Here is a 12,870-nt window from a genome sequence, read left to right on the forward strand (position 1 = left end):
CATTGGAATTTGGAATTTAGAGAGGAGAAAATAATTTTCGCTGCTTCTCCTCACACACCACCTGTATGCATGGATTCCTCTTTTTACTACATTTAAATATTTTTCATGGTAAAGGCAAAGAAAAGAAGAGGAGGGAAAAGTTGATTCATTAACATTTGATTAAAATTAATGAACGTCCAATATAAAACAAGACTCAGTTGAGCTCTTCATTTCAATTTCCATCGTCGATAGGTTCCTTTAATTTACAGATTGAAGCAAAATAACGCAAAAGTTGTGTTATCAGACGAGTTATCTTGACTACTGATCTGCATGCTGCAAAAATTCAAATTATACATTTACGAAAGGTGTATGTTTGCTTTCAAACTTTAGTATTTTCGATTTTTTTTTAAACAAACGATATTATCTACGCTAAGAAGGAGGGGGGTGGTGGGCTTAGTCTCACAATTGAAATAATATGGTTCAAATTCTCTTTTGACCATAATCAAACCTAAGACCTCCACTTACAATTAAAGAGGAATACCGCTAGACTGTAGTAAAAAACGACTCTGATATTTTGTTTTTTGCATTATACAAAACCTTCAAAAACATGTTTCAAAAGTTTGAAAATCAATTTAATGAAGAGACAAGTTCCACATGAAGTAGGGCCTCTTAAGAAATGGATGTACCCAAAGTGATATATGGATAATGAGTCTTGAGCCATTTTCTTGTCCATGTATATTTAAAGAATAATCATTTTCTAACCCATGAATCCTTAGATGCGAATCTAATTACTATATTACCTTTTAAAATTAACTTCATCCACGTCATTTAGTACTAAGATATAATAATATTCATCTTCACTTGTAAGTGAGAAGTTTTATGTTCGATTCTCTCCAAAGACGAATTTGAATTACATTATTGCAAACTATTATGAGGCTAAGCCTATCTCCCTCTCCCTTAGTATACATAATATTTAAAAAAAAAAAATGAATAAAATAACTTCAATCTTACAGTATGGATGAAATTGATAAAGTTTAAAGAAGTCACGGACTCGTTTTTTTCTGGAAAAAATATTTTACTGTATCTTTCAAAATTGTACTTTTTAACAGTAAGTGCTAACAAAACCAAACCTAGCGACCAAATTGACAAAAACTATAACGACCAAAACTGAAATCGAGGTAAAACCTAGTGACCAAACACGCATTTTACCCTCTAAATCAAACAACCGGACACGCATTCTAAACGATTTCCAGCAAATTTTCCCATGACATAAAAAACACCACTTCTTCCACATCAAGCGCTGCACATTACCAAAGCTTAATGCATAAAAAGTGACTAGTATGATAGCATCACATTAGTTTAGCAAATAGTTTCAATTCTCTGCAAGAAGATAACATCTATGAACTATATAATAAATCCTACTTTTCATTAGGGCTAAATAATACATTAGGACACGCTAACGTCTCTAAGCTCTACTTGGGCAGCTGCTGCATTAACGGCATCCAGAACATCCATCTTTCCCCCGCTTACTGCTTCATCAACTGGAGTCCTTTCGTAGCTGATGATAACAAATGCCACAACCATCGTCATGAATAAAAGGTGTATAATTTTTTTTTTTTTTTTTGTCAAATAAAGTCAGGGTTTAGTTAAACATGCTACAATGCTCAGGGTTTAGTTAACATGCTACAATGCGTACCTGTTCAATACACTGAGATTAGATCCTGCTAAGATCAATTTCTTAACGACCTGCAAAGGCATGAATGTTACACGAAGAAGTAGCATGAGTGGATATCAATGTGCCTGGCAACCAAATTAATCACCTCGACATGTCCATTCAGGCAAGCCCAATGTAGCGGTGTATTCATCTCCTCATTTGTAGCATTCAAATCCTTACACGAACAACACAAACTTATTAAGTTTACCATATTGACATATCATCACAAGTGGAGATTGGATAACATGCAATCAATCTATTCCAAGACATCACAATGGAAATAATAAATAGGTTTTTTAGCCAAAATGGTCCCTGAAATCGGCATAACTCCTCACTTTGGTCCCTAACAATGAAATCGATAGAAGTGGTCTCTGAGTTTGTCCATCATAAATCAACCTTATGTGAAAAAATAAGCCAATATCCTCGTTAAGTGGAGGGGTTTGTTTGACAAAAATACCCTTAAAAAGGTGGTCACGTGGTCACACACGTGAGTATTTAACGAGGATATTGACAGATTTTTTACGGAAGGACGAAAATGATTTCTGATGTACAAACTGAGGGACCACTTCTATCGATTGTCATTGTCAGGGACCAAAGTGAGGAGTTGTGCCAATCTCAGACCATTATGGCCAAAGCCTAATAAATAAACTAAAAACTTCAAGATGAAAACGAAAATAACAATCAAAACTTTAAATAACTAGGCCTTTTTATGAGTGACAAACACTAACGTAAATGCTTTGTATCAGCTAAGTAATTGCTTTAGTAACAAGATGAAAGCTTATTGTGGAAGAAAACTTCCTGGTGTTTCACTGTATTACTCCTATAATCTATTAATGAGTCATCCACCTAAAAACGTTACTATAGTAAAACCAACTGAATGCGACATAGAGATTAAAGTCCACAACATAATGAAAATATTAAACCAAACTGCCATGATAAAAAGACTTGTACCCACAAGGAGTTGGATTGAGTATATAACGATTCAATACTTCGAGTCCTCGTTCACTTTGCTAATCAACATTAGACATTATATTATTATATATAAGTCACAAATGACCTTGGGGAGTTCAGTTTGGATGATTATGCATCAAACAGATTAAACACATTGAATTAGCCTGACTAACTTTCTGCATTAAGAAGCCGATTAATAATATAAACTTACACATCCGAAAATGTATTCTTATGATGAATGCTCATATAACAAACGGTCAACTTTTATAATGAAAATTGATCTTTTCTTTCTTCGTTTCTTTTGGAGCTAGCTAGTGATGATACTCATAGAATAAAGTGATCAGCCAACATCCTAAAATATGGCAGCCTAAGATTGGATTTATGATATCATCTCTGAATCAATTATATGTCTTCCATGTTAAACACTAAGTCAATAGTGTAAACCATTATCGCCACTTCAACGAAATCAAAAGAGTAGCAACTTAGAAGACCTCACCACTCCTCTACTGATCAGATACTCCACAATCTGAAGATGTCCATTAGCAGAAGCCATGTGTAGTGCTGCAGTTAAACCGTAACTAGTTCAAACACAGTTTTGCATAAGCTTGTAAAGATATTCACGATGACCAATAGTTTAATTATCACTAACTATAACAATTAAAAATGGCAAAAAAAAAAAAAAAAAAAAAAAAAAAAAATCAACATTCACATCAAAGTCTAGAAATTCAACTTAGAAGTTGGAAGAGACTGATTTCTAGAGGTATTTGTTTTTGTGTGCATAAAATAATTATACAAATCCTTGACCAAGAGCCAAGAGAAGATCACGGCAGAAGGTTAAGCTTAACAAATGACAATTTCTCACTTAAAACATAAAAGTAGCAACATGACATTAAACACCATCAATCTCTGAAGACTCTGTTACGCTTTATTAATTCTTATCATGTGAAATTTCATTTTGGTCAGCTGTTTGAACTAGTTTAGAAATCATAAACATCTCAGAAACAAGTAAGTAACAGAATTTGGAAATTTGGTGAAAGGAAAGCAAAAGGATATCCGTTGCGCACTGCATAAACACAAAACCTAGCTCAGTTTATGATATATTTCAAAATAACTAATACGCCTCATTTATTGGGAGGCCATACATCAACCCAATTATAAATATCTCAGCTGAAGCCAAAAGTAAAGCCACTTATTCAAGAAAAAGGGATATGCAATGCCACATGTCAAATGTCAGTTGAAGTCCTGTTAGGGAAGAAACGAAGAGGAACCGATGGGGATGAAATCTGCAAAGAAGAATAAAGAAGAGGGAAGGATGCATCCCATAACTAACGCAACGTTGCACCAGCAAGTTGCCTTGAAATGCCGCTCCTAGTGCTAGCGGCAATTTAGATTTCACACAGTATTTTAACCCAACACACATTATGCAGAGGAGCATCATTTTAAAACACCTAAGGAAGCTTGATATTTTAGGAGCATTTTAGTAAAATCATGCAAAGCAGCATCACTTCATTAGAAACTAGAAGTTCAATATTCTAGGTGCATCCATGCCAAGCTTGTGTAAAATCCAAAGCTATTCCCCATATGGGCATCTGACATAGAATTTTGTTCCTTCATCCTAACAATATTGAATAGACCTTCATGGGTTAAAAAATTGAATTTTAATTATATTAATTAGTAAATTTTAAAATGGATTAACTCTACACAAGGAAGCATTTCGATGAGGAAGTTTGAAATTAACAAGGAATATTAAAGCGACCAGATTTAAAAATAGGAAGGGATCTTTATTCTGTATGGTTTCATAAATCCATCCTCGGGGGTGATATGGTATTTTGAATAAGACACTCTTCTAATTTCCAACTAATTATCATTAAATAAAATAATAAATTTAAATTAACATATTCATTCATGTTTTCTTTTATTATTAGTGTAAGTTTTTATTATCGTACTGACTATGCTTAACCCCTTCGGACCCTGTACCATGGAAACTAGCATAACGCAGACCCGTTCTTGTTCACATACCCTCTCAATCCAGATACCAGTTAACATGACCCTATATTAACCCAGATCCCAATCAAGCTTCATACAAACACACCTGTGAGTGAAAAATTCCGCCTTTTTGAGTTGTCCATGGACTTTGGAATCCACTGTTCAGGAGGTGTTACTGATACACCCAGAGTTATGAAAGAACTGAGGGATCACCACTTCTTTTGGAAACAAGACATTATCAATAAAAACAAGATGTCCTCTAAAGGAAGAAAATAGAAACCCAAAACCAATATCTACCTACACCAAAGCAACTACAAATTATACCCAATACGCCAAAAGGAGACACTAAGAAACAACAGCATTCCCAACCGAAAAACTAAGAGAAAATGAGCTCTCCCTAAATGTCTATCACACCGATGTCCTAAGGAGATGCCCAGAAACAAACCTTCACCCACAAATAATCTGCCTCATCACCCTCTCAAATACGCTAACACCAAACTATTTTCTGATGAAATGGAAAACGTAATTCTTTACTTCCAACTTCCCAGATAAATTAGGTTTTGAGATGCCTATTCTTCTAATACCACTCCTGCATCTCTTCAACTTCTCTACATTTGTCACAAAATTTATAGATTGCTAGCAATGCTATCAGTCTCTGAGAGCAAGTGACGTTACCTACTGAATCCCAAATTTATTAACCACAAAAAGATATTTCAGATATTTTATACGCACTTTTGATAGCAGAGCATTGTTCTGTTGTCACAGTATCAACCTCATGTTGAATCTCTGAATCGAATTACATATAGCACAATCTAATTCTGTAACGAATACTAGAATGATAAATGCGCTACAAAGAAAATATGAATAAGGTACAACTCAGACAGAAAATAACAACCTGTTCGGCCGTGGAGATCCTTAGAATCAAGAGAAAGACCAGCAGATTCTAAGCTTATAATGTCATCGATGTCATCGTACCTAGCAGCCTGCCAAACATTGAAAAGACATCTCAAACTATAAATTTCTATCATGAAACAACCATCTACAACTCTAACAAACATCTTAGTGCACAATCAGACGCTTTGGAAAATGGAGTTGGATACCTCCAGCAAGGCCTCTACCCTCTCCAACGACGCCGTTTGGACTGTATCTCCAACTGTATTTCCCCCTTCTCCCATTTTGCCACCGCCGCTACAAGAAGAACACAATCGCTTCCATTAGCTTAAACCTAAAACCCTAAACCCACAACTCAAACCAGAATTCAATTTGTAGGAGAGATTCATAAAAACCGTTACAGGAATGTAACGCACCATTCACAAAAAATTTACCGGCAAATAAATAGAGAAAAATACCAAAGCTACATGTTCATACTCTGGTTATTGCTGAATTACCGTAAAATATAAAACAAATGAGCAAACCAAATAGGATTTTGCTCACCCAGAAAAAAGATAACTTCTTCAGACCAGAAATTTAAGCAACGAAAAAAGACGTCTTCCTTTCTTCGGCTGAACCGAGAGTTCCTCCTCCAACTGGAAATTTCACAATATGGAACAATCTGTTACAACTTTAACTCCTTGTTTGCCCCTTACATGTCTTTTATTCCATGTGGAAGTTCCAACCGTATTAATAATGCTAGGAAGATTAAAATTTTAAATTAAATTTCGTAAAAATTGTTAATGATTAGATTATATTTAAATATTGATTAACGAATTTATTTGTTATAAGTGACATATAATTTGATGTGTAAATTTAGTTTGAAAATTTAATTTCCCTGACATTATCTTTACTCAAAAGGCATACCTGTCAAAATGACACTTCTGTTTTAATTATTCGACCATTTTAATTCGTATTTACAATTTAGCCAATTCATCTTTGTATTGTACTCATTTAGCCAATATGATCAATTTTGCTAATTTAAACCAACTCCTTGGAGGAATTACAATCAGCACCTCTTCAAATGAAATGGGCCAACTATTGGACTGACACGTATGGGCCCAACAAAGCTCATGTTGTCCAATTTAACAATAGTTTGACTTTCCTTGCATTTTCACCGTAAAGTCAATATTTTGATCTCAAACTATAATTCAACCAAACTCGCACAAAACATCTTGATATGATGGATTTAGGCATCAAGCGTAATTTGCACCCGTAGAAGTTGATGGTCAAATATAAATGCACCTAGCTTGTTTGTCTTTAAGATAGTAATATTTGAGAGATTGATTTTTTATTGAAGTTGTTTAGAGTTTTTTCCGTTTTCTTTGCTCTTCCTTAGATAGTGGCCTCACAAAATCGTGGATCTTCACTCATGCTCATCCACAGTATTTGAATTTTTCCGCTAATGATAAAACTTTCACATCCACGCGATTTTTCTCCTCACAATGACTATTTTATTCGTAGTTTATCCTCAACGACTTTGGGCTCCTACTGTAGAACTTATGTGAATTGTAAGTTATGGTCCGAATGGGGCGAACTTATTTAATAGGTTGTGCATGATTTGTATTGACGTGTCTCTAGGGGTGGTATGGTATAGGATTCCAAACCGAAATAGGATCCCGAATCTTAAACCAAAAATTTTCGGGACGGTAATTTGAAAACCAATCCCGAATTGGAATTTCAGTATTCCCAATTTTGGTATTTCAGGATGGATCGGGATTGCGTTTTCAGTCTTGGGCTTTTGGGCATAAACTTGAGATTTTTGGGTCGTGGGCTAAAATTTGGGTATTCGGCTTAAAATTCTGTTACCCAATTTCATATCAATTAAAATTTAGGTTTTTTTACCTATTACTAATTTGAAATTTCTTAACAATTGAAATACCAAATCATTCTTACCAAGTCAAATTGACATTCCAAAGTTCCAAGAAGAGGCTGAGTCATGACCATTCCTCCCTACAACCAATATGGCAGAGGCCAGCGTTTACAATCCCAGTATTGGAATTTTCAGTGCTGAAAAAGAGTGGAGCAAGGAGATTCCAAGCAACCAAGATAATAAAGAGTTTTTTTGGAAAGGAGTTGGAAGCAGCCATACAAATGGCTAAATGTATATATGACTTAGACTGGCTCAAGGATATGTCTGATAGCCCTGAGCTAGTCGAATTTTTGTGAACAGAACCTGATAAACCACTATTGGAGACATAAGACCCTTCAGAAACCATTGTTTTAGGAACTAAAGAGGATCCAAGGCCTATACAGATCAGAGTCCTGTTAAAAATGGAAGATCGTGCAAAGATAATTAGTCTTCTGCATGAGTTTAAAGATTGTTTTGCATGGTATTACACCAAGATGCCATGTTTAGATTCAACCTTAGTAGAACACATAATGCCTATTAAGGAGGGATATAAACCTGTGAACCAAGCACCACGAAGAATGTCAAAAGAGATCAAAGAAAAAGTCAAAGAAGGGATTGAAAGGCTAGTGAAAGCTGGATTTATTAGGCCTGCCAAATATGTTGAGTGGTTGGTCAACATTGTACCTGTATTAAAAGGTATAACTAATGCGGTCTGGTGTTGTGTTGACTATGGAAACATTAATGGAGATATGCCAAAAGATGAATATCCCATGCCCATGGCTGACTTATCCGTGATGCAGTTGCAAAACATAAAGTGTTAGCTTTCATAGATGGTAATGCTGGTTATAATCAGATAAAAATGGCTGAAAGAAGATATAGACAAAATAGCTTTTAGATGCCTAGGCCATGTTGTAGCATATGAATACTTAGTCATGCCATTTGGACTAAAAAATGCTGGTGCAACCTATCAAAGTGCAATGAATGCCATTTTTCATGACTTGATTGGCCATAGGATGGAAGTATACATTGATAACATCGTGGTGAAGTCTAAAACTGAAGAACAACACCTAGTAGACCTCATGCAAGCCTTAACAAGAATGAGGACCCATAAGTTAAAAATGAATCCTAAGAAATGTGCTTTTGGGGTAAGGTCGGGCAACTTTTTGGGATTCTTTGTTCATTAAAGAGGGGTGGAAGTCGACAAAAATAAAGCTCGAACAATAATGGAATCATCTCCTCCCACCAATAAAGTACAACTGCAAAGGCTGCTGGGGAAAATCAATTTCTTGAGGAGATTCATTGCTAACTTGGCGGGCAAGATTTAGGCGCTAACTTGTTTGTTAAGATTGAAAGACAAAGAAGAGTTCGAGTGGGGCTTACCACATCAAGAGGCCTTTGACAAAATAAAGGCTTACTTGACTTCTCCACCAGTGTCTACCTCTGAAAAGTCAATGGGAAACTTGCTGGCTCAAAACAATGAAGGAGGGAAGGAACAAGTAATATACTACCTCAGTAGAATCCTTACTGAGGTACAAACAAGATATACACCAATGGAGATGTTATGTTTGGCTCTATACTTCATTGCCTGCAAGTTAAGGCATCACATGTTGCCTTGTCACATCCACATTATTCCTAAGACTGATGTGATCAAGTATATACTGTCAAGACCAATGTTAACTGGAAGGATTGGAAAGAGGATTCTAGCACTTTCAAAGTTCAGGTTTCAATATGTGCCTCAAAGAACGATAAAGGGACAAGCAATTGTAGACTTCTTAGCTGAGCACCAAGAGTTTCAAGATGAGATCATCAACGTTCCAGGAACTCTGGAAGCGGCCAGTAAATGGATCCCACCAAGTAAAGCCTTCTCGGGCAAGGAAGAATAGATTCTGCAAGAAATAAAGAGGATAGCTAGTCTCTGGATCATCCTTAGAGATTGTATTTTGATGGTAAAAGCTTCAGCTATCAAAACTATCACCTCAAATGCAATCAAAAAGTTCATTGAAACCAAGATCTTACATATATTTAGGGTGCCCGAGACAATTATTACAGACCACATACCATCTTTTATTTCAAATGAAATAGAGGAGTTTGCAAGTAAGTTCAAGATAAAGATGGTCCAATCTAGTCCTTACTACCCACAATCAAATGGTCAAGCAGAAGCCAGCAACAAGGTCTAGGTGAATATTATTAAGAGAATGGTGGTGAATAGTCTTGAGAAATGGCATGAAAAGTTGGGAGACACTTTGTGGGCGTATAGAACCTTCAAGAAGGCAGGAACTGGAACTACTCCTTACGTCCTAACCTTTTGGCAAGATGTTGTACTCCCCATGGAGATAAATGTGAGTTCTGTTAGGATACAAAACTAGTTTGGGCTACATAGTGAACAATACAATCAGGTTATGTGTCAAGGAGTTGATGATCTAGATGTAGCCCAAATTGAAGCTCTAAATAAAATTCAAGAAAGGAACAAAGTTGTTGCCTAAGCATAAAATAAAAAGGTGAAGTTAAAGACATTCAGGGAAGGAGAATTAGTGTGGAAGGTAATTCTACCTTTAGGAGCTCAAGCTAGCGACTTTGGGAAGTGGAGCCCTACTTGGGAGGGTCATTTCATTGTCAATTAAGTGCTAGATAAGGGAGGACGTTACTTGGCAGATTTGGAAGGGAACTTGCAAAGGCACCCAATTAATGCTAAGTTTTTAAAGAGATACCATCCAACTTTATGGGATACAAGAGATTGTTATATCGAAGAAATCTAAGCAAGTTAAGAAGGGTTGAAGTTAGATTACTACAATTGAAATTCAAAAGGAGATAAGACAAGGTAAAGATGAAGAAGAAACTTATTTCATTCCATATAAAGATTACAATGGCCGTAGCCTAAGATATTTAAATTTTCATCCATAGTGATTATTCTAGAGTGATAAGTTTGCATAATTGTAAAGATTCTGCTAGACTCGGCCAAAACTATTCTGCTATTAGCAAGTTGAGACTCAGCATCCTTCATCTCCAAATTTGCTTTCTTCACTTCCTCAATTTGTTGATGAAGTTTGCTGAGTAGAAGAGTCTGTTCAGCTTTCAGCATAACAAGTTGCTCATCTAGCTTTTGGATCTCAGACGTCACCATTTTGATCATTTGCTCTATACCTGAACCTTCATCCACCAATTGTTAGATATGAGCTGAAGTACTGGTTTGTTTCACCTTGAAGCACCTAACTCGATTCGCTTGCTTCTCATACTGGAGTTTAGATAATTGATTAGCCTTGAACAGATCAGTGATAGCTTTCTTTACATCGTGGAGAGCCTTGAGGCTAAAGGATGCTAAGAAATCCCTCTAAGATTGCTCTTGAAAAATTTGACGTTGATCGTGAAAACCTTGGGGCTTAAAGGGATGCCTTAAAGATCTTAGTCTGGTCTTGAGTTGCCCGAACTCTTTAAAAAGCTTAAGCAAAGATGTTGTGGTGGAGATAGGTATATGGGAAGAAGGCAATGTTCTAGCTCATTTAGAAGGTGCAATTGTGGAAACAGTCTCAGTAGATGGAGAAACCGAAGGGTAAGAGCAACCATAGTCTTAGTCTTCTTTTTAGGCTCAGGGATATGAATCCCTGTGACCCTATAAGCTAGAGGAGGTCAGGTAAGTTCTGTCTTACGCACCAGAGGTGGTGGAAAATTGTCCGAGTCCTCTCCAGGGCCCTGTTGCAAACCAAGAAAAACAAAGTTAAGGAAAAGACTACATTTAAAAAAGAAAGAAGACAAGATTAGAGAAGATAATATACCTTAGTAGAGCTTGGGACCTTGGAAGGAGGTAGAGGAGGAGTTGTTTCCTTTAATGGCTGGGGGGGATCATTCCCACTTATTGGAGAATGAGGAATTGTGCCCAAACCCTCACCAAAGGCCTATAAATATTAAGGATAAAGAGTAAATGTCAAGAACTAAGTTATGGAGAAAAGAAAATAGAGGTAAAGTTACTTCTATACCTGAGCATGATCTTGAATGGGAGAAGAAAACTCTTCTATAGTTGTTACTATTTGAGGAGAAGCCTGAAGGCTAGTTACCTCTGAGACTACATGGATCTCAAGGACTATAGGCTCCCCAAATGCAGATGCTATTAGTAGATGAGATTCTTGTGCTGAAGAAGATTGGAAAAAAAAAAAACAAGAGAAAATGAGTATAGAAAGAAAGGGACTTCAAGCATAAAAGTGTTAAGGGAAAATGCTCACCGAGTTACTGTTGTCTTTCACAAAATGCAACATTTCCCCAATTGTTGGGTCAAACTGGGATGTAGGAGCCACCACCAAAAAAGGAGAAATTGAAGGAATAGAAGTAGAATTTTGCCCAACTGAGGGTGTAGTTGCTCCAACCTTAGCCTACAAAAATAAAAGTCAAGTATTAAAGCTCTAAACATGATAAAAATACAAGGTTAAAGAGTGAAGAAGAGATATACCTTTGAAGATCTAGTCTGAGGAGAAGAAGCATGCCCAATTCGGGCTAGAGATGAAGAAGCCTTGGGCGATGAGATCTTTTCTTCTCTTATGACCTGTTTCAAGCATTCAAGCAAATAATTAATAAAAAAAGGGCAAAGAAAGGAAAACTTCAAATGAGTGACTTGAGACACAGGTCATACGTCCAGTTTTTTCGAGAAGATCCTTGGCATTCTGATGTATTTCTGCACCCAATGGCTCTTCTCTCAACACAGAAATGGGCTTCTTGGTTGCTTGAGGCCCTGGTTTTGAAAAAATTAGAGTTTTTAGCCCGTACTATAAAAGTACAAGTAAAGAAGGTTGGAACAAGATTCACTTACTGAAAGCCTTGGAAGATTTGGAGGCTTTAGAAGTCTGAGCCTTAGTCTTCTTCTTGGTATGAGTTGCTTTCATACTAGGTATGGAGAGTTGAGCTCAAGGTCGCTCTTCAGTCTTGGACTCTGAAGATTCTACTACCGTCACCCTTGTCCTCCGAGTTCCCCAAGTCTCCACCATAGGCTTTACCTCGTATTCTATGTTTCCAAGCAGCTCAGATACATCTCTGCCTTCTCCAACGCCTTGCCTCACCGCTTCAGCCTTAGCTTCTTGAAAGACAAAGGGGTCCCCAGCCTTTTCATCAAGCCCGACGTCCACCTCTTTGGTGTTGCCTTGGCCTGTAAATGTAAAGAAACCAAAGAAAAGATTAGAAGAAGGTAGAATCATAAAATATCATAAAATTCAAGTCAAGGGAATAAGAGATACCTATCAGAAGAAGCTGGTTCTTTTGGTGAATTATTTCCTTCCAGTTTTCAAGCTCATCAAGCTTAAGATAGGACTTGATGAAAAGTTGCTTAAAGACGCGATCATGAGCTTCGTGCAAATCTCCTCTATACTTCTTGGTCCATTTTGCTTCCCATCAAGAAGAGAAGGTCGGGGTGTATTCGAAGCACAGAGCCATGGGATTTTAAGCAACTTTACTCATGACTTCCAGACTACGTCGAATA

At 36.6% G+C, this 12,870-nt stretch overlaps 1 protein-coding gene across 1 annotated transcript; it reads right to left on the reverse strand.

Annotated features, from left to right (window-relative positions):
• Positions 1–1,286: 1,286 nt before the first annotated feature.
• On the reverse strand, positions 1,287–6,226 carry LOC125477237 (ankyrin repeat-containing protein P16F5.05c-like). The gene is made up of 7 exons (XM_048584188.1): positions 6,065–6,226; positions 5,731–5,818; positions 5,526–5,613; positions 3,141–3,205; positions 1,800–1,868; positions 1,676–1,725; positions 1,287–1,537 (listed from the first exon to the last, which is right to left on the reverse strand). The coding sequence occupies exons 2-7, from the start codon at positions 5,803–5,805 to the stop codon at positions 1,426–1,428; spliced, it is 459 nt and encodes a 152-aa protein (XP_048440145.1). The 5' UTR covers positions 5,806–5,818; positions 6,065–6,226; the 3' UTR covers positions 1,287–1,425.
• Positions 6,227–12,870: the final 6,644 nt, after the last annotated feature.

This window comes from the organism of the source record quoted next, unplaced genomic scaffold (assembly GCF_019419815.1).
Source record: "Pyrus x bretschneideri cultivar Hongxiangsu unplaced genomic scaffold, Pyrus_bretschneideri_v1 Contig202, whole genome shotgun sequence".
Taxonomy (NCBI): Eukaryota; Viridiplantae; Streptophyta; class Magnoliopsida; order Rosales; family Rosaceae; genus Pyrus; species Pyrus x bretschneideri.